The sequence below is a fragment of the Sciurus carolinensis genome, chromosome 8, assembly GCF_902686445.1.
Source record: "Sciurus carolinensis chromosome 8, mSciCar1.2, whole genome shotgun sequence".
NCBI classification, from domain to species: Eukaryota; Metazoa; Chordata; class Mammalia; order Rodentia; family Sciuridae; genus Sciurus; species Sciurus carolinensis.
In genome coordinates, this window is record NC_062220.1 from 59385091 (window position 1) to 59408039 (window position 22949).

The 22949-nt window shown below is 32.2% G+C and overlaps 1 protein-coding gene across 13 annotated transcripts in view; it reads left to right on the forward strand.

The window, feature by feature from the left end:
- The window catches only part of Cacna2d1 (calcium voltage-gated channel auxiliary subunit alpha2delta 1), a 460852-nt gene that overhangs the window by 431013 nt on the left and 6890 nt on the right, over nucleotides 1-22949 (forward strand). For all 13 annotated transcript variants that reach the window (XM_047560214.1, XM_047560216.1, XM_047560218.1 and 10 more), the window contains 14 exons: nucleotides 1732-1829; nucleotides 4159-4246; nucleotides 5299-5361; nucleotides 6031-6134; nucleotides 7186-7272; nucleotides 8418-8485; nucleotides 8870-8908; nucleotides 11068-11139; nucleotides 12395-12547; nucleotides 12636-12688; nucleotides 14234-14289; nucleotides 14710-14839; nucleotides 16872-16981; nucleotides 17284-17366. In XM_047560214.1, the coding sequence (XP_047416170.1) occupies nucleotides 1732-1829; nucleotides 4159-4246; nucleotides 5299-5361; nucleotides 6031-6134; nucleotides 7186-7272; nucleotides 8418-8485; nucleotides 8870-8908; nucleotides 11068-11139; nucleotides 12395-12547; nucleotides 12636-12688; nucleotides 14234-14289; nucleotides 14710-14839; nucleotides 16872-16981; nucleotides 17284-17366 (1204 nt within the window). The remainder of the gene's footprint in view (nucleotides 1-1731; nucleotides 1830-4158; nucleotides 4247-5298; nucleotides 5362-6030; nucleotides 6135-7185; nucleotides 7273-8417; nucleotides 8486-8869; nucleotides 8909-11067; nucleotides 11140-12394; nucleotides 12548-12635; nucleotides 12689-14233; nucleotides 14290-14709; nucleotides 14840-16871; nucleotides 16982-17283; nucleotides 17367-22949) is intronic.

Genomic DNA, 22949 nt, shown 5'->3' on the forward strand with positions numbered 1-22949 from the left:
CATTGTGGGAAGAAGTCAAATTTAGCTCTCTCAGGAACTCAGAGTTTGAGTCATGTAAACCCCCCCCTTTTTTTTTTGAGATTGAGTTTTGCTAAATTGCCAACATTGCCCTTGTGAGCTCAGAATCCTCCTGCCTCAGCCTCCCTAAGAACCTTTGACTCTAGGTGTGTGCCACCACACCTGACTGTACTTTCTAAACCTTGTCTCTTTTTGTAAATGATGGTTTCACTGTTGTTGAAGTTCAGTCAGTTCTGCTTTATTTTCTGAGATTTAGCATTTGAAGATGTTCCCTATTTATTGGCATTTTATCTTGAATATTTGAGTTATTTGGTTGTCATATTAACCTGGATACTAGCATTGTGAGGTTTTTGTTTATGTTGCCTTATGTTTTTTTTCTAAATTTCCAAATCACTTCAAACTACAGTTCTCAAAGTAAGGTTTGCAGAACCCTGTGGGTTCCAGAGGCTCCAGAGGGTTATTTTCATAATGATATTAAATATTGTTTGCCTTCTTTCTTGTTTATCTATTGATACTTGTGCTGACAGTGCAAAAGCAACAACAAACATGATAACTTCATGTGAAAATCAAGCCAGTCACTCTGAGCACTGGTAGCATTTGTAAGGCCCCAGGTGAGGCACCCACATGAAGGCAAAAGCCTAAGCACTAAGAATTATTAAGTTTATAAGTTTTCCCCTGTAAAAGGGGGGATGAAGTTTGAAGTACTCCAACATCCAGGAATAGCTTGAATGCCTCAAAGAAGAGCACTTATTTGTTGTTTGAATTGGGAGATGAACTAAGTGCTTTTTGCCTTCTTTAAAATGAAATATTTACCTGAAAAAAATGACAGATGAAGGTAAATTATGATTATTCAATCTGGGGTACTCAGCAAACATTTTTCAAAAATGAATTAGTGAGACTTTTACTTTGAAGAGAACAACTACACATATTTGTTGCCAATGACAAAATCCAAGCTTTCAAGCAAAAAAATCAAAATTTTGGAATCACTGTACACACTACTACAAGATGACAGTTTCCCAACGTAGACTTACCTGGTGACATCAGGGGTGATATTAATGGATGCAAATTTTAAATATTGTATAATGAAATATGTCATCATTTGGAATTCCTACACAAATTATATTTTCCAAATAATCACTTTAGGATGTTACAAAATTATGGATGTTTAAGAGATTGATTCAAATGCACAATAGAGTATCAAAATTTTAATCCTGAGGACATAGCTTCTTCATATGCCAAAACAAAATCTTGCAATCGATCAAATGCAGAGAATACTAGTCTGCATTAAGTCCCCGATTGTCAGGAATTAAAGATACAAATATGTAAAACAATGCCACTTTTTCACAATTTTGAATATGGTAATTTCTCATTAAACCCTTAATATATAATGAGTTTATTAATATTTGAATGAACACTTAGATTTCTGTTTTAATGTCTAGATGAGAACTGTAAAACCTACAATATATAATATTTTTGTTTATTTAATAAATATACAATTTTTTGTTTATTTAATAAAACAAAACCTGAATTTCTATAATCTCACCTTGTACTGACAAACTATTCTTTCATTGTGGAGATGAGGAAATAGGGGTAACAAGGCTTGCAAAGTCATGTATCTAGTAGAAAAAAAAAAAAAAACATTGTTTCTGCTATTTCTAATTACCCTGTGAAGTTTTGATTTTAATACCTAATATTCTAAAATATATTTTTCAGAGATTACTGCAATGACCTTAAACCATCTGATAACAACACTGAATTTCTTCTAAATTTCAATGAGTTTATTGATAGAAAAACTCCAAACAACCCTTCATGTAAGTATACATTAATTTGCAGTAATTGCTTCAGTGTGGTTATATCTGGAGTGGTTAAATCGTGGTTCATATCACACATTATGATAATCATATTAGTTTATTGGTGTGCTTGTTTATCTATATACTCTGAATTTTTGATGGGAAAATTAATAATTTGATCCCTCCATCTTTTCTCCTTTGTCTCTTCCTACTCTCTCTCTCTCTCTCTCAACAAAGCAATTTATCAATTATCAAAGTGATAAACCCCATCTTCTTAAAGCTGTCTCTAAATTTATCACATACAAGAAGAATTGACTTTCTAGTGACTCCAGATTAGCAAGTGGCTTCAAGAACCACTCTGAAGGACTGGGGTTGTGGCTCAGTGGTAGAGCACCTGCCTAGCATGTGTGAGGCACTGGGCTTGAGTCTCAGCACCACACATAAAAAAATGAATAAAATAAAGGTCTATCAACATCTTTAAAAAATTTAAAAAAAAAAAAAAATGCTCTAAAAATATATCCCGGAAGCCTGAGGTCTCCACCGGTCCTGCCTTAAAGGGTTGATTCCAAACCTTTCTTCTCAGTGAAAGCTCATTCGATTGAGCCAGAGCCTTCTAATGTTATTTTATGTCATTGTTTATGTCCTATTATCAAGTAATAGGCATTCCCAGGAGAACGGAAAAAAGGTTGTTTAATAGTCTTTGAATTGGACATCAAAATTAATGTAATTACTCTCTTATGAAATGACAAGTTTATCATAAATGCTTATCTTAGCATGTAATTTTCAGAACACCATGAAAATTGGAATCCTTCTCTTTTTCTACTACCTTTAGTTCTTAGGCAAGTGCAAATATGTTTTAAAAACTGCTTTCAGTATAATCCATAGGTTTTTGTCTATTCTTCAGTTTCTTTCTTTATTTCACCTCACCTTTTTTCTGCCTCTCCTATAACCAAATAGGAAATGTTTGAGATGATTTTATATATAAAACCATGTGTACAACAGAGAAAATAGAGCATTTTTAATTGTAGAAAATAGATTATATTTGTAAACTTAGATTTTCTTCATAATGTTTTTATCTTTTATTATCAAATAACATATAAAACTTGAAAAGTAGGTATCAGCCATTGAAATCTATATCTAAATAGGTTTTTATTTAAGACGTACAGTCACATTTAATTTTGCTTTGTAAAAGCACCTGTACTCCGATTCACTAGTGAAATTATGATTCTCCCTTAACGTTTAAATGAATTTACTAACTTACCTAAATATATTTTATATAGAATGATCATTGTCCTCACATCCTTCCTCCTTCTCCCTTAACTAATGTTTATGAGAAACTGAGTATACAAAATGGTAAAGGGTAATGCTGATAATTTAGTTATATATTTTATTTAACCAGTTTCAGAAAACATATTTCAAGACACTTGGAGCATAAGGAAACAATGAACAACATTATAAAATTGCTTATAACCTTGATTTATATTACAAATTAGGCAAGGAGAAGGGGAAGATGGTAACACTATTTAAGAATGTATTAATTAACCTTTGGTCCTCCTCATCTGTTCCTTCTTTTACTTTGAATTTTAGCTGGTATGCTCTTTGGATACTCCAGAAAAGACAACCTGCAGCCTCTGCTGTTGAAAGCATACAGTAGAATCCAGAAGCCAGTCTCAGGGTCCAGCTCATCTGTGATGGCTGTTTGTTTCTTACCATGCTCCAAAACAAAAAAGGATGTTTACTAAATTGTTCATAAAGTCAAATTTATTCCATGATTATCTTATATTCTTTAAAAGGAGGGAGAATTAAAATACATTTTCTTAAAAAAAAAAAAATGAAACTTAAAGCAAAAAGTAATTTTTCTTTAATATTTTTACTTGATGATTTCAGATTTACCAATCCTATGGTATATATGTATGTCTATCTACACACACACACACACACACACACACAATTACATACATATATATAAGATTTATTAAAATTGGCCATGAAAATTTTGTTGATTTGGACCCACCATGCTCATCTACAGAACCAAACTAAAAGCAAACAAGGAAGTCTCTTTCCTCATTATTTGTCATCATGGCATGGTTCAAGTGTCTCTTAGATTTAAAAAGACTTTAAGTCAAGATCATACTGATTTTACAAAAGTTTTTCTCATTTGGAATTGGCTTTTCCACTGCTAATTCCATCCATATCTCAAAAAAATAAGGCAAAGTGAGTATGGAATTTTATTTTTAAATTCATGAAAATAGTCTAAATTGCTTTTGAAAATGGAAAATGTATTTGCTTCATTGTTATCCTCATTATTAAAACAATGTGGGTATAATTGAACATATCATTTTTCTGTTAGGTAATACAGATTTGATTAATAGAGTCTTGCTGGATGCAGGCTTTACAAATGAACTTGTCCAAAATTACTGGAGTAAACAGAAAAATATGTAAGTATTTGTTTTTATTAATAAAAATGTATACTTTCTGCATTTTAGTTTAGCTCCTCCCAGAGAATTTTTGGACAATGGGCCTCAAAAATGTAAAGTTTATTTTTTGTCCTTAATAACAATTTCTCAAGAAAACCATTTTACACTGTTGACAACTTGCATTCTCAGGTGGGTGTATTTCAGTATTAATATATGCCATTACTCAACTTTATAGTTCAGCGTGAATAATCAAATTAATAGGCATGTTTGTGTGGCTTCTGTGTTTTTAGTAAAACAGGAATATTCTAGTGAATATTTAGCTGACTTTCTAATAGCATCTCCCATACATCCAAGCAAAAAAATGAGAAATCGAAGACTCTCACTTATAATCTCCCCACCCCATTTCCAGTGATTCACTAAATGCTGAATCTTTCTAACAGCGTTTTCCTCTTTTCCTCATAAAAATGGAATTTTAGGACCTTAAGAAATTATAACTGATTTTCCTGTTTTCATGCTTCCCATGCTTCCAACCACAGCTCCCAGTCTATTCTTCTTAACAATACACACCTGCCAGAATCTTATTCCTAAAATAGAGTTCTAATTTCAAGATAAAGATAGAGCTCTCTAGCTTGAACTTCAAAATCATTCATGAGCTGATCATTTGTAAGAAGCTTATTCTTGAAATTTGACTTCCTACTGTTTATCTACTTTGTTTATGTCCTTCTTACACCAAACAGCAGCATTTACGTATATGTATATGAGCTTTCCCTAATACCTACTCATTGCTCTCCATGTGATGTCTTCCGCTTCACCTTCCTAACTCCTGTTCATCTTCCAAATGCACCTCCGTCATTACTTCCTAGGAGATGCCTTCCTTAAGCTACTCCCTTTGAGTACTTTCTTCAGGGATACTTCAATTATTATGTCTTAATTACTGAAACATAGTCTTGCAACCATGTTTACCTTGACTTCTTTTAAGAACTTGCTTTATTTCTTTTTATATCACCAACACCTAACATAATATCTTTGAGTAAGTTTAATAGGAAGTTTCTTCTTTTTATCTTCTGTTCCAGCAAAGGAGTGAAAGCACGGTTTGTTGTGACTGATGGTGGGATTACCAGAGTTTATCCCAAAGAGTAAGTTCAAATAACATCTGTAAAAATAAGTACCTTACAAAGGATTGTGCCAAGACTATATAAGGAAGCCTTCTTCAGAGCAACTGATCATTGTTAGTAGATTAAATTAGAGTCACTGTTTAATGTGCTTATATTATTATAATATCCCATTCCTTTGAAAAATGATATCATAGGATTCTTCAATGATACTGTTGCTAGTCATATATATTTATTACAAAATTCATTAGAGGTTAAAGGAACTTTTTCTCTTTGTAGACACAAGCCCAACTATTAAATGAGCAAATGATTATAACCTGTCAGCAACAGTTGTGTAGCTTTTCAATGTTTCATTGTTCTTTAATGCCTCCAATCTCTGTTTATCTTAAGAGTAATTCCTTCAGTGCACTGTGTAGGCACCAAGGCCATTAATATTAATTAACCTATTAACTGACATTCATAATTTCCTACTAGCAAATAGCTGAATTAGGATTCAGCTTTTTCTGGTTCTTCATATAATGCCATGCTGATATATTGCTTATAATGAGTATCCATTACACTCTCAATTACCGCTAACTTCTCTGGACACACCTGAGAGGTAGACATATGTATAAGGCTCAGTGTTTTCACAAAGTAGAAAGTAGGTTATCGGGGACTTTAAAGAATACAAATGATGAACCATTTCCTCCTTAGGGCTGGAGAAAATTGGCAAGAAAACCCAGAGACATATGAGGACAGCTTCTACAAAAGGAGCCTAGATAATGATAACTATGTTTTCACTGCTCCCTACTTTAACAGTAAGTATTGCTTTGGAACTCAGTTTTCTCAATTATGTTTTTTAAACAAATTATTATTACTACCTTCTCTCCCCCCAGTCAATATATTTTATGTTAACTGCTCTGAATAGTCATTATTAAGCTGCAGCATATGCAAGGCATTAGGAAAATAGAAAGGAAGCATCCATTTAGTTTAAGAGTTAAAATGCATGCCCAGCAAAGTCACCAGTAATGTAGAGTAGCATATCTAGAAAGCATGCTTCATAAATAGAAACATATGTAGTTCATCCTTCATGTCACAACTGAAAATATGTGAAACAACGTTTAATGAATTAAATATAATTGATTAATAGCATTTTGTCCATATTAATTACATAAGGTAGCATTTATAAAAATAATAGCCCATCTTTTAAACTATTTTATCAGGTTCTTAAAAAAGTAACTTTCTGATTTAATTCTCCTGAGCTCTGAGTGTAGGTATTTTTTATTCCTGTTTTTACAAGTGACAAAACTGAAGATTAGAGAATTTTTAAAAGGCAAAGTAGTTTTATGCATCCAAAATCATTCTTCCTACTTCAATTTAGCAGCCTTCCCAATATTTTAGCAGATGTCATAAAGCAGAGATTTACACTGCGAAAGAAGATGAAATCAAGTTGAGTAATTCATGTTCCTAAATCAATATAAATCAATTAGTGGACATTCCATTTATCCTGGTATATAAAAGAAGATGAGAGAAAGAAGAGATAACGTGCCTCTTATAGATTTTATATGCTAGATTTTTTTTTTTCATTTTGGTGACAGTGATTGAAACCAAGGATGCTCAACCACTAAGCCTTTTTATTTTTTTTATTTTGAGACAGTGTCTAAGTTGTTTAGGACTTCACTAAATTGCTTATGCTGACTTTGAACTTGTGATCCTCCTGCCTCAGCCTTCTGTGGTTACTGGGATTACAGGAGTGTGCCTCCATGCCTGGCTATATGCTAGAATTTTAAAGCAAAACACTATATTGTATCTATTGAAAGAAATTTAATATTATGACTTATCTACATTTGTCTGATCTTTATTTTTTAGAAAGTGGACCTGGTGCATATGAATCAGGCATTATGGTAAGCAAAGCTGTAGAAATCTCTATCCAAGGAAAACTTCTTAAACCTGCAGGTAAGCATATATATATATATATTTATATATATATAAATATTTATATATAATATATAAATATATATATTTATATATATATAAATATGACCAGAATTAAAAGCATATAGTTAACTATAAAATCGGAAATAAAATCGACTTGATAGTATATGATGAAGAATTTTCAAAGTATATATACTAATATGCTTCAGTTTATGCAATCACTTTAGTGTAATATATCAGAATTTCAAATACAAAATATTAAACCTAGGATTGATCCTATGATCCTACAGATCTTTCCTACTTTCCAATACATACAAAATTATGTGGCCAAGGGTGTAAATACTTTTAATAATTTAAGCATAAAACATTAGGTTTCCATCACTGGGGGAAAGATACATCATAGCTAATGTATACACTAGGTTACTATATATCTGATAAAGAAAGACAGGGTTCAATCACATGTACAACAAAATATGAAAATGACTGATATAATAAGTGAGCAAAGAAAAACATTGTAAAACTGAGCACCAATGAGACTTGGAAGTGGCAAATGCAATAAAGTGAAAACTATTTTTTATTTTTTCACTGTGTGATTCAGCATTGTTTGAAGTTCGGAAAGTGCACATATTAAAGTTAGGAGATTGATTCGCTGCTGCTGAGGACATTTATACCCCATCAGTAATTCTACTTCACGAGTTCACTCCCTCCCTCCCTCACTCATTCACTTCTTCCTTCCTTTACTCCATCAGTTATTCTCTTAGCAACTGGTTCACTTGCCCATGGATCTACTCTTCTCCACTCTGTCAAGTATTTCCTAAGCACCAATCAGTCACATGCACTGGTAGGGTTAGGATAGCCTCTTAAACTATACCACTGAATGACTTCATGTTTAGGAAGCTATCTCTGATACTATTTTTTTTTTTTTAGCTTATAGTATCAGTATATTGACCAGATTCTGGCTAACAAATAAACTGTCTTATGAATATTAATTACAGTTCATGGACTAGTTTAAGAACTATTTACATTATTTCTTAGTGAAGAACCTAAGAAATACATCTTTATAAGAATATTTTATTCCAAAACAACATTTATTTGCTATTGTATGAACTGTTGATGGTATTATTATAGCTAATTATCCCTTTAAATTAATTCAAATTATTTTTCAGTTGTTGGAATCAAAATTGATGTAAATTCTTGGATAGAGAATTTCACCAAGACCTCAATCAGGGATCCGGTAAGATAATTTTAATTTTTTTTTTTTTTTTTGCTATACTCAATATTCTAAAAATTCAGCTAAGAAAAAATATCCTTATACAGTGACAAGATAAATTTTCAGTGCCACAATATTAAAACAGAAATATGAATTCCTATGTTTTGAAGATTTTTTGTTTAAATTAATCAAAAAATTAAAATATAGTTCAAATTTATAACTTAAAATGCTAGTATATATTTTAATTGATATTATTATAAAACTTTTTCTTGTGGACTAGACTATTATTTTATTTTAATTCCAGATAAATTATTCCAAAACTCTAACAGTAATAATTAATATTATTTAATATATTTAAAATCAACTTTTTAACAAATGTGAAATAATAATTGTATTTCTGTCTTTCAGTGTGCTGGTCCAGTTTGTGACTGCAAAAGAAACAGTGATGTAAGAAAACTCTTTAAAAATAAATTTAAATACAATATTTTATTGTGTTACTCTTGCTCACTAAGACTTTAATTATAAAAAGGAATGTATGAATTTTTAATTGTATGCTAAAAAAATTATGTGGCAATGTGAACTAATTAATAGGTATAACTTGAATTTATATGATTTTAATTCCTAATTTTATTTTATACTTTTCTTATTTGGCAGTGCTGAGTATTGAAGCCAGGGCCTTGTAATGTGAGGCAAGTGCTTAACCACTGAGTGATAAGCACTGATTTCTAACCATAAATGCTTTTCAAATATTCACATAGTATGGAAGGTTAAAAAAAAAATCATGTTAGATTCTTTTTACATATTTGTCTTCAACTATATTTCTGGATGGGAAGTTTCTAACCCAAGCAATCTTTTGGTTCCCAATACAGTCTTGCCTCATCTTCTGCACTTTCTCTGTATTTGTTCACACTATATATAGTGATGGAAAACATTTTTTAACTAAACCGATAGTTACGTAATTTATTTCAAAGTTTTATTTACAAGGATTGGATCTTGTATTACTCCCATTTATCTTTGATAAATTGAAAATGTGGATTAACTATTCAAAAATTGAAGATGCCTCAAATATAATACTTGATAGTGCCAAGAATTATATAGAATGACATATTCCACTTTTTTCTTCTGGTCCTCTTATGTGTACCTGTATAGTATGTCTAAGAGGTATCATTTCCTACTTCTGCAAAATTATAAGCCAATAATTTTAATTGTTTGTATAGCTTTCACATTTTACAGATTATTTAGTACGTATATTTTAAAGCAAAGCTTTTAGCAAGGTACTTCCACATTAGGAAAATGTAATGTATTATGTTCTCAACTGGTAAGCAATGTTTTTAATTATTTTTAAGCATTAAAAATTATTGACTTTCTCGGGGCATGGCAGTGCAAGTTTATAATTCTAGCAGCACTGGAAGCTGAGGCAGGAGGATCAGAAGTTCAAAGCCAGCCTCAGTAACTTAGTGAGACCCTGTCTCAAAATACAAAATGCAAAGGTCTGGAGATGTGGTTCAGTGGTTGAGCACCCCTGGGTTCAATCCCTGATACCAAATATATATATATTTTTTTCATGTATATATTTTATATATATATATATGTATATATATATATATGTATATGTATATGTGTGTGTATATTACAGACTTTCTTAAGTTTTCAACTGGGTGGGAATTTTTCCTACACTTCAAGGTGAATTTTCTTTTTTAATTCAGCTATGAAGATTTTGTTTTCTCTAATTATCCAACCAAACATTTTAAATACAAAAATATACAATATTTATAATTCCTTGATTACTTTTTCTTTTTAATCTTTGAATTATAATGATGGTTTTAGTCAGCTTTTTCATTACTGTGACCAAAAAGATTGACAAGAGTAGTTAAAGAAGGAAAAGTTTATTTGGGGCTCACAGTTTTAGAAGTCTCAATGCAGAGACAGCTGGCTCCATTCCTTGGGGCCTGACATGAGGCAGAACATCATTGCAGAAGAGGGTGGTGAAGGAAAACAGCTCAGGACATTGCAACAGAAAGCAGAGAGAGACCTCCCCTCACCATAGACAAAATATAAAGCCCAAAGGCTTGCCTTAATCCACCTAGCTCCTCCAGCCACACAGCCTGCTTAGAGTTACCACTCAATCCCTATAGGGAGATGAATGCACTGATTAAAGACTCTCATAACACAATCATTTCACCTCTAAACTTTCTTGCATTGTTTCACACATGAGCTTTTGGGGGACACCTAATATCTAAACTATAACAGTAACTGATTTTTAAATTTTTTTCTTTTCATAATTTTAAGTATGTGTTTAAAGAGGTGAAACAGTTATATATCATCAAATATTTTTCTCCAATTTCCTGGGTCACTTAGATGACTTGAAGTGGTAAAGATTAATTGAATAGTTGGTGGCATGAATATCAAGCCCTTGTGATTTAATATCAGTGTATGCATTCCCATAATTTAATCAGAATCTCCTGTACAGATATGCTCAAGAATAGATAGTTATTTGAATTTTTCTCCTATTTTTGCTGTTCTGATCTTTTACAAATAATGGAATAATAATAGTACAGCCTTCAATTCTTCCTACAATGTTTTGACTATTATTTTTATTTTGATAGGTAATGGATTGTGTAATTCTAGATGATGGTGGGTTTCTTTTGATGGCAAATCATGATGAATATACTAATCAGGTATGTGACTCCAGTAAGATAGACAGGGTTTTAAATGTATATTTCCCTGATCAACATTACAAATCCCCTCCCAACACTGCAGAAATTTATGCATTGTTTTATTTCTGTCACATAAATTTTAAAATGCTTAATATAAACTGTAATGCATACATGCTAAATGTAGCTTTTCATTATGTTTGCTAATTGATTTTTCTTTGTCACCAAGTTATCATTAAAGACTTTAACATGATATGAAATTATTTTCAACTTTAAGAAATTCAGAAAATTGTTGCATATTAAATATTTATCAATTGATAATATCTACCTTAGTATATGACTAGTTGGAAACTAGTTTCTAGTTCGAAATTTGCAAATTGGCATCACATAGGCTATTATTAGGCTCTCCCAAGAAACCCTCATTTTGAATCTGTGTTTCTGGTATGCAAGCACTCTCTCTCTCTCTCTCTCTCTCTCTCTCTCTCTCTCTCTCTCTCTCTCTTTCTCTCTCTCTCTCTCTCTCTCCCCCTTTCTCTCTCTCTCTCTCTCTCCCCCTTTCTCTCTCTCTCTCTCTTTCTGCACACACCCAACAAAAAATCTCTCTCTACATTGAACTGTTTCTTGAATGACAGTAGTTTCTTTGCTAGACGTGAATCTATTGATTGCCCCTTTAGGTGAGACTCGCCCCAGTTCACCACAGCCCTTTTTTCTCCTACTTACTACTACCTGGAAGGCATTTGCTGTGTTTATCATTGTATTTATTTAAGGTATACAGCAAGATGCTTTGATACCTGATTATTACCTCAGTCAATTCAGTTGACATATTATCTGACATATTTATCCTTTTGGAGAGGTGGGAAGAGCACCTAAAATCGCATTTCCAGTATACAGCACAATATTATTAACTATAGTCTTTGGTTGCACATTAGATCTCTAGGCCTTTTCAGCCTGTATGATTACAACTCTGAACCATGTGACCCACATCTCCTGGTTTCCCATGGCTAATGTCATTCTACTCAACTAGGAGGCATTTTACTGTGACCTTGATGTGTAACAATCTGTGTCCATTCCACCCACAAATAAAATAAACTGAGTAATGAAAGTACTTAATCTCATTTTGGTTCTTTTCACATTGACACCTGCAGGTTTCTTATTTGCTTTTGTTTTTAAGCTCTTGTTTTGGTTCGCGATTTCTTAGTAATATTTCTTTTCACTGTATTGATTCAGCTGTTCATGTTTGGCTTACATTTGAAACTTTATTATGCTTTTTCTTTATCAGATTGGACGATTTTTTGGAGAGATTGATCCAAGTTTGATGAGACACCTGGTTAATATATCGGTTTATGCTTTCAACAAATCTTATGATTATCAGTCAGTATGTGAGCCTGGGGCTGCACCAAAGCAGGGGGCAGGACATCGCTCAGCATATGTGGTCAGTATCATCCATGGGTGAATCACTTCCTCTCAATGGAACACTCAAGCATAGACCAACATAATGACATTTTTATTATGTTTTATAGCCATCAATAGCAGACATATTACAGATTGGCTGGTGGGCCACTGCTGCTGCCTGGTAAGTCAGATTTTTAGTTTTATTAGTAAAGAAAAAAAAGTTGTTTTAAAATAGTGAAGTATTTGATGAAATTATGAATTTTGTGACAGGTAAATTATAGTAATTTTTCATTTCCTACAGTACATATTGAAAATACTTATAAAGAGTTGTTCTTAAATGATCATGTGAAAATTACAATTAATTTCTTTACACAAAAACAATATTATGCTCTGTTAAACTTCAGTTTCTTTAGAGACATTTTTTTCCTGTGGTTCTGAATTCAGCTGTATTTTTTCTTTGTATCGCACTTACTTCTTTAAATTTTAGGTGCATGGACCCATGAAGGTTATTATTTATTTTCTTTGACATCCAAATTAGACATCTACATGGATCCAACACGTGACATGATGACAATTTTCTACCTTTTTACTATTAGTACATGAGTTGGCATAGTTTTAAAGTCATCATGTTGCTGAAATGAATTCAGTTCTTTCTTTCCACTGATTCTGTCCCCCTATCTCCCACACCTACCTCCGCCCTGCTACCTATGGAAAAGAGCTATTTGAACTGTCTATTGAGGCACTATGGGGAGTCTGGAAAGTTACATTTCTTGTTCTTTAGTCCTAACTAGTCAGGTCACTGAACCACCTCTAGTCTCTAGGACTCATTATTTCCTTCTTTTCTTCCTTCGTACCTTTCTTTTTTTATGGTGTCATCCTACTCTATTGTCTCAGTCTTTATTCCATAGAGATTAATCTATACAATTCGTTTAATGTTGAGATTTTTCCAGTTAAATTTAAGTGATCATATCATTCTATTAAAGTGGCAAAGGATATTTTAGATTTAAAATCCTACTTTTTCCTAAAGAATGGCATTTTCTGGTATGATGATAATATTCGTATATTAAGAATTCTTATATCTTGTGGTGATCTGAAATACTTTATCCTATTTTTTGGCTCAAATCTAAATGATTCTGTTCCAGATGATTCTGTACTTGATTTGGCTCAATTGTCTTTTATTATGAAGCTGAGCCATTCTATATGTTCTTTGTGTAATTTATATACATTTTTCTCATAAATGTCACATTACATATGACAAATATATTCTTTATCACAAATAGCTCACAAGCCCAAATCAGTGGCTTTTAAAAGCCAAACAGAATATCTTGGACATAAAAACCTATACACCGAAATATTGACATTCTCCCTCTTAGAGTTACCAGTCCTGCACAATAGTATTACATATTTAGCAATATTATTTATATCTCAAACTTAGTCTCAGACACATCTATCTTCATGACTTCTTTTACAGATTTTTAAAAAAGTTTCAATATTTTATATAATCTAAGAAATACTTGCACACTGTCATGTACAACTAATTAGAACAAATTAAAAAAATTAATATAAAAAAGAAATACATGAAAATATTCCTATCCTTTTTCAGTGAATAAACTCAAATTTTCTCAAACCAATGAAAAGGAAATATGGACTTATATGCATGTATACTTGCAAAAGTATTCATATTTTATTGTAATATTTATAGTAATTATTCATTTTAAAAATTCAGGTCTATTCTCCAGCAGTTTCTCTTGAGTTTGACTTTTCCGAGGCTCCTGGAGGCAGGTATGTAAATGGTCAGATATTAACAACTATCAAAATTTCAGGTATGCTGGGTTCAGTAAGTTCAAAGAGAAAGTGTTTATATGTGAAAGAGAGAGATCATCCATTTGACACTTTGGTAGACTGAAACTTTTCTCAAAAATTCCCTAGTTCATATTGGCCTCTATTTTGCAGTACATTTATTCTACTGATACTTAATTGGGTACCTTTCACAGGCTGTCTGGATAAACAAGCCAATTGAGACTTTTGGCCTTATTCATTAATTTTGCCCTGTGAGAAATGACTCTGGGGACTGACTACAGTGTCCCCTCATGGTTGTAATGTTTGTGTTTTTTAAAACTGTTTTTTTAATTACAGCTTTATGGTTATACATGGTAGTTAGGTTCATCCCGATAAACGTGATCTTTGTTTTGACTCTCACAGTTGAGATGGAGGATGACGACTTTACCACCTCCCTGTCAAAGCAGAGCTGTATAACAGAACAAACCCAATATTTCTTCGATAATGACAGTAAATCATTCAGTGGTGTATTGGACTGTGGAAACTGTTCCAGGTATTTTGTTCCTTAATTTCACTAAGAAATTGCATAATCATTACAGAAATTAATGGACTGTCATTGGAGTTAAAGATGTCATTGTTTTAAACTGAAATTTTACTCATTACAAGCTTCAAAATTTTATGTTTCAAAATTCTAAATATTATAGGTTATAATTCTTTCAACTTTTATAATTACTTGATCAGGATAATTGTTTCTTTTTGTAGACAGAACAGAAAATTTTAAATTTCCTTTCAAAGTATCCATATTTAAAATTTTCTAACATAGAGAAAGTTAAAGAACTATATTAGTTCTACTATAATTAAATTATATTAGTAGTTATAAGTCAAACATGGTTTCTTTTCATATAGGGAAACTAAACAGGTTTTCAAAAAGACAGTCTGGATTTTTCTTTGCTTTGTTTTTACCTCTAGTTGTCTCTAACATGAAGAATTGAATGTTATCTTTGTCTTGAAACTGAAGGAACTTGGAACAAAATATCATTTCTGAAGGTCATGGTTAATGTTAGTATTCATAAAGCATCTTTAAAATTTTTTGGAAGAGATGGAAAATGTAATCAGTTATAATGAGAAAGAGAAGAAGGCCAGATGAGGACTTTAGCAGATTTGAAAGAAAAGTGATAATCCACGCCATAGGATCTCTGAGAACCCAGCAGCAAGTCACAGCTTACAGAGCACAGAGTTGGGACACTTTACTATTAGAGACAGAGTGCAGGTTATTCCTGAAGAAATTTTAACAGAGGGTAGAGGAAATATGAGGAGGTGAGGTAATCTGAGATCGTGTAAGGACTGGAATAGTTGCTAGGGGATTCAGAAAGGCAATCTGTAACAGTTAAAATGGTTATTTTTAAAGAGGGAGTTATCATGAATTTTAATAAACATAATTAGTGTGTTTTATGACTTAATTTTGCACACAACTATGTCCAAGAAGGAGGTAGAGGGTATGAATAGGAGAGGAATGGGAAGAAGTCAAACGTGAACTCAAAAAAGCACATCAACTTGTTTGGAGATCAGCACTTCAAGCCATCAACTTCAGGAAATGGAGTTGTAGCAAGTGTCACATAGACATCGGAGTTTAGGGTCCTTGGCCCTTTCATTAACTGAGGTCCAGTCATAACAATGTATATCTCACAAACTAATTTAATCCATCAGGTTATGATCAATATGTTTAGTCAAGACATTTAATTGAGTCATGGTTTTATTTGATTTGCTTTATGCTGTGTCCCAATTTCAATGGAGAAAAGGTAGTGAAATTCCACTTTTACAAAAAAAAAAATGTAATAATAATGAAATTTCTTTAGTGATATTTTGCATTTTTACTTTGGTTGCACAGGAGCACAGAAGCACCTTAAGGTATGGCTAAAACAGTATGGAATTTAAAGCCCTTGATTCTGTCTCTGTGCTGTCCAATGCAGGAGTTACCAGACACAGGTGGCTGTTTAAATTTCCATTAAAATGAAATAAAATTAATTAAAATATTGAACCTCAGTCACATGTGTCACATTTCAAGTGCTCTGTACTTGCTTAACTAAAGCATTCCCTATTGGACAAAGTAGAGAACATTTCCATCTTCACAGAAAGTTTATTGAGTATCATTGATCTAGTCTTTATTCTGCCTTTGCTTGAGGAAGATGTTCAGCCACTTTTGTGCTCCTAGTTTTCTTACCTATAAAATAAAGCATCTTTGGCATATTTTATAGGTCTTTAAACATGCCACATTAAACTTTTTCTCTAAGTTTCAACAATAACTAGTACTGATTTTGCAATGAAGTCTAACACTTTAAAATTGCCATAGTCTTTTAATATTCATTTAAGAGAAGTAATGCATTCATGCTAATTAATAAAAGTGTGATCATCTGTCTTTTCTAAAATCACACTCATTCTGTTGTACTAATTTGTTATAGTGATATTTCGTGTTTCAAAATCATATTTTGTCTTTCATTTTAATATGTGACAATATTGAGAAGCTTCCATTCTTTTCCCAAAAGCTGCTTTTCATTTTATGTGATACTTTAACATTTGTTTTTCAGAATCTTCCATGTAGAAAAGCTTATGAATACCAACTTAATATTCATCATGGTGGAGAGCAAAGGCACATGTCCTTGTGACACACGGCTGCTTATACAAGCTGAGCAGACTTGTATCCTTTGATGTCAGAGATGTTCAGAACGGAAAACCATCTTCATGATTTTATCCTTGTCACATTGCTTATGATCACTAGAGTACTATGATCCCCCACAGGGGTAGGATGGTTCCCTCATCCAAAATGTGATTTGATTATGCTGTTAATGCACCATTAAAAACCCCAAGTTATCAAGTTGATTGTGTTGCATGAGAGTGATAGCATAGATATCTCTTGCTTGCTTTTGGAAATAAACACATTTCATTGTACTTTAATTGTGTGGGGGGAAAAATGTTGCATTCCTTAACAATTCTCTTTAGCGGATGGTCCAGACCCCTGTGATATGGTTAAACGACCCAGATACCGGAAAGGGCCTGAAGTCTGCTTCGATGACAATGTCCTGGTAAGACAATGCTTTTACTGGATTAAAACATTATAAATTAATGATCATTGTCCACAAGAACTTAAGGAGATAAGCTGCAACTTAAACTCAAGCACAATGTCCTACCCATAGTTTTTCTCATTAGCATGATGTACTTGCTAGTAAACAGATTTTTCATTTCAGTAATTTCCATGGATAGCATAAACTTAATAGTTGCTTCTTTTCTCTGTCTTTCCCACAGAAATTGTACTTTCAAACACAACTCCAATTTACTAATAATTCAGAGTCACAAATTTGATGATTTTTAAGACTTTCTGATGAGTAAGAACTTACAGTGACTGTTACTTATGGTGTATGTATTTCCTACTTTCATTTATATTCAAGTCCTGAAAATACAAAAGTTATTTTGATTACGATATTTATTTTAGCTTGTGTTTAGCCTTCACTCGATGTGTTTAAAAACTTGTTTAATAGCTAATGTCCTGCTTTGTTTCACATGGTTTCTGATTCTATCAGATATTAGATTTGTATTATTTTTCTGAATTGTATTAAATGTCTTTTTCTATTATTTGAACTAGACCAAGTCAGTTATACAGGGTTAATTTGATGAAATACTACAAAGCATCTTTAATATATGTTATTTAAAAATGATCATCACTATTTTTGCTATAATTCCAGTGTCTTTCTCTAACAAATACCATTCTGCCTTTTTTTTTTTTTTTTTTTTTTTTTTTTTTTTTGCGGTGCTGGGGATTTGAACCCAGGGCCTTGTGCTTACGAGGCAAGCACTCTAACCATTCTGACTTACTATGTATATAATCAACTTTTTACTTTTAAAATAATAATAATTATTATTATTATTTTGGTACTAGAATTTAAACCTAGGCACACTTTACCATTGAGATGAATTTCCAGACCATTTTATTTTTTATTTTAAGACAGGACTCACTAAGTTGCTTAGGTTAGCCTCAAACTTGTGATCCTCCTACCTCAGACTCCCAAGTCATTGGTATTACAGACATATACCACTGCATCCAACTACAATTATTTTACTTATTAGGAAACTCAAAAGCCATATTAAAATCTATATCCACTTATTTTAATGATTTTGAGTATACTATTCTATAATTCTGATTTTCAAGGTATGTCTTTGCAATAAGTGACTTGCCCACACCAATAAGCGCCCACATATGGATAATGAATTGACAATTCTAACAGCATGTCAGAACAGTCCTTGATGAATGTATATTTTTAGAATAATTATTTATTTAGAATAGGTTTGTTCCACAGGCATTTTCACAAACACATACTATGTAACTAGGTAATATAAATTTTAAATGGAGCAAAGAAAAATAAAGTCAGTGGTGGGGAATAGGGCTAAAAATGCAAGATGTATTAGCCAGTAAATCCCAGATATCTCTGTGAGGATTCTGACTATTTATCTTGATAGGGAAGATGATTCAAATTTGTAATTGAGTTGTTTTTCAATTTTGCCCTGTAAGACATAAAATCCAGACACAAGAACTTGTGTTATTCTGTGCACTAAACCTTCAGGATTCTTGCTCACATGGAATCATTCCCCAAGGAAAGATTTTTGTGAGCCCAAGGATAGCGTCACTCCTTAGGGAAACTTCATTCATCAATTATTTGTGACCAACTTTCAACAATGCAAAGTCAGTTTACTCAGATGAACTTAAAAGATGATATAAAGACCCTATGACCTAAAAATATTCTCCTTTTAGGGACTGTATCTTTTGACCAATGGATTAAAAAAATTTGACTCAGACAAAAATTTCCAACAATTCAAGTTCCCATAAATTGTGTATTGGGTTGTGTGTGAAAGTACAGCTCTTGCTCAGTAGCTTGGTGTGCTAATAATGTGTTTCTTTAGCAGTGGAGTATTTTGGTAATGCTTATTTGCAATGGTCACTGTGAATCTGCTCTGGATGGAGGCTCACATTAACTGCTAATTGCCAGCAAATTGCATGAAATCTCATCTTGTATGTCTTCTTTTCTGTGTTTTCTTTCCTTTCCCTGTACTTGCTACTTTGCCCGTTATTAATAGGATCAACTTATATGCACAACGAGTCGTGCCTGTACCATGATGTCAGCTCCTATCTTCATTTTACTGCAAGTTTTCATGTGGTGTGGATGGTCAGTCACTTTCTCTAATTTTTCTTTCTTTTTGTTTTTCACTTGAAATTTTAGAAAATAACCCATATTCCTAAATCCTCAATAAATGTCCTGAAACAAGGTTATTAAAATTCTAGTACTAATATTATTTTGTAAATTGCTGATTTCTAATGGTACCTAAGTTTCTCATCCTAAACAGAACATAGCAGATTCCTATATTTATTTTAAAATCATTTTCTCATAAGGTTTTTCTATAAAGATTGTCATTGTGTACAAAAAGTTATATAAATTTCATGATATCATGCTTTACTACAGAGAAATACCTAACAGCAACTAATTGATATTTTTAAATGCTAGCATGAAATTAATTTTGCTTTTCTTATCAACTAGTCTAATTTAATTAACTTTCTAGAATTGTATTTCCCAAATATTGATATGCTAATTGAAATGTGTTTCTAATTTTTAAGTTTATTTAATTAAAAATTATTTATATTAAACCAAAATTATCATTTTTACTAATCTTTAGAGTAATTTCCGAATTTTGTAAGCAATGCTGATAAACAGGTGTTTGGGGGATACATTTGTATTCAGTATTCTATTTATTATTACACAGGTTCATTTCTGATGCTCTAGAATAATCATGATTATGCTACTAGAGCAACTTCTGTTGTGTTCTTTCTTCATTGGTCTCTTGGTATTCATCGATTAGGAAACCACTAGATGGAGATGTGGCCATTACTAAGAATACAAAGAGCTCCTGGGGTTTGGGGGACTACAGTAGTAGAGGGAGTCTCGGAAAATAGCCTGATTTGTTCTGGAGTAATAAGATAATGGTTGTCATGAAAAAAAAAATTCTAAGACAAAGGTATTTTAGCCAGTTTTATTAATTAAAGTAAAAGACCCAAATTAAATAATCTCTCTTCATATACACTATCTTGATATATAGGCAGCTATTTGAAATATAACTTTTATCAAATTCCCTAAAGAGGTACGTAGTTAACCAATTAACCAAGAAAAGTATAATGGAATTATATGCTTCTATAATTACCCCTATTTGTGGTTATAATAGAAAAGAACAAAGTAGAGCATAAGGGTATAAAATCATTATACTCTAAACATGAGGAATAGTATAAAAATTCATATTTTCATCTTCAATTCAAAGTTTAATTGTCTCAGTCACAAAATTTTAGATAAGATTTCTAGGTTATCAGACATTAAAAATGCCAAATTACTGCTTTGTTGTTAGAGCTACTATGTTGAATGAAAATATTCTAAAAAATAAAATGTTCTCAGATATAGCAATATTACTATCCCCAAAATGACATAATGGTTAAGTATATACATAAGATAGAACATCAATAAATTGTTATCAGTCACCTGCCTACATAAAAATAGGTAAATGATGGAAAAAGGAAAAATGAACTCTAGGCAGTTTGATCAAACTGAGGAGAAGCAACTAGATTGTTTCTCCCACAGTCACACAGAAACAGTTAAAATTTATAGAAATGAAAGCCAGTTGATATACATATGTAGATTTAGTCTTTGTTAACACTGGCCCAGGAGGGACTGACCTCCACTCTTGGCTTTCTTGACCTCCCCAGGAAGGGAGAGGGATCCCCAGCCCCTCAGCCTCCACTCCCAGTACCAGGAAATTGCTCTCAATTTGAAAGGAGCCTCCAACTTCACAGGGAGTCTGCTTCACAATCATGCAGTACACAAGTGTGCACTTATCAAATTGTATGTGTTAATTTTATGTATTTTAATGCAGCAATAATACTGAGGAGGTAATACAAAAGGTATAGAATTCATCACTAGATAGTGAAATTATAACTTTAATTTTACTCACTAGTCACCTTTTCTACAGTGAGTGCAAATTACTTTGACTTTTTTTCTACATAAATTTCATAACCAGAAAAAAAAAAGGCAAAGAACATTGAGTTTTCTTTGCTTAAATTCAGTACTTAGCAAACAAAATATTTGAGCTATGCTTGGTTTCCTGAGACACCTGCCTTCTAAGTCCAAATGCTTGTACTACAGTTATATAGCCAAAATATGTAACAGCGTAAGGTAAACACATGCCAACTGGAGATATAGATAGACTCTCTTTGGAACATGCAAAGGAAAGGTTCTTGTATCCCATATGGTCCAAAAAGGCTATGGATTGTGGTGAGTATACATTATGAAACTCCATACTATAAGGAATTCCTTAAAACACAAGTGTTCAAATGAGACATTTTGGCAGGGGTTTTATGAAGATTTAAGTGATAAACAACAACAAAAAGTAAATAAAGTTCAAGATGTTAATTAAAGCAGAAAATAAGCCAGTAATCTGTCCATTGAAAAAGTTTATTTTATGTAAACCCACTTTATAAAAGGATACTATTGGGTACATAAAATTTAACATGCACAAATATATCTATGTATATGTTTATTAATTTTTCTACCTCTAAAGAGTTCAACAAATACTACCCATCTCTTGGGTTAACATAGTTAGGTAGTTAGGGTGCTAAAATGCTGTGTAGAAAGACAGCTTATGTGTTATGGGCTTTATTGCTATCAAAGGATTTAATGTGCAGTATCTACCTACCTAAAAAATTCTTAGCATAAATTTTCTTTGAAGCTGCTTTGGTGACTTTAGTACAAACTTACCTGAACTCAAAAATTAGCCATTAATTCAGAGAAGAGTAAAATGTCCTTAGCCAAATGACTGAAACACTTTATTTAATTAGATTAAAATTCTGTTATTTGTGCAATTAGTTGTCCCAGGTTCTGGTTGTGGAAAGAAAAGAAGGATTTAGCAACATTTGTTTAACAACAGCAGGTTGAAGAAATTTTTAGCAACCAGTTTGCCTGGTCTTAAGAGTTCTTTCTTTCAATGAGTTATGGAGAAGGAAAAGAAACAAAGAATTCTCAGATGACACGTTATTAATAGTCTTTTGAGAGAGGTCCCAAATGAGATGTGTAGTAAAAATTAAAAAATATATATGTATATGTACTGCATCTTTTTCTATTTTAATGTTAAACTAAAATAAGGTACCAAGCTGTATTTTCTACTAAAATCTTTTAAAATAATATTGATTAATCTAGTCATGGTGTCAGTGGAATTTTAGCTTCTACAAGACAGAAAATTCTGTTTCTTCCCACAATCTGTGCATTTGTGATTTAAAGTGCTTAAAAAGTGTACCTCATAATTTACTTCCATATCATAATTTCTGTTTTATTGCATGTGATTGCAGCATGCTAAACATTAGCAGGAAATTAAGGGGTCAGATTTTTCAGTGCAATTCCATATACAGACTACTGGGACTCCAAATAATTTATCTAACCTAACACCTCCAATATTGACAGACATCTCATCATCACAGGGAGAAAATGAAGGGAAAAATATATGTATATGTGTACAAACACACACACACACACACACACACACACACACACACACAAAATGAGTAGGAACCAGAAGCATAATAC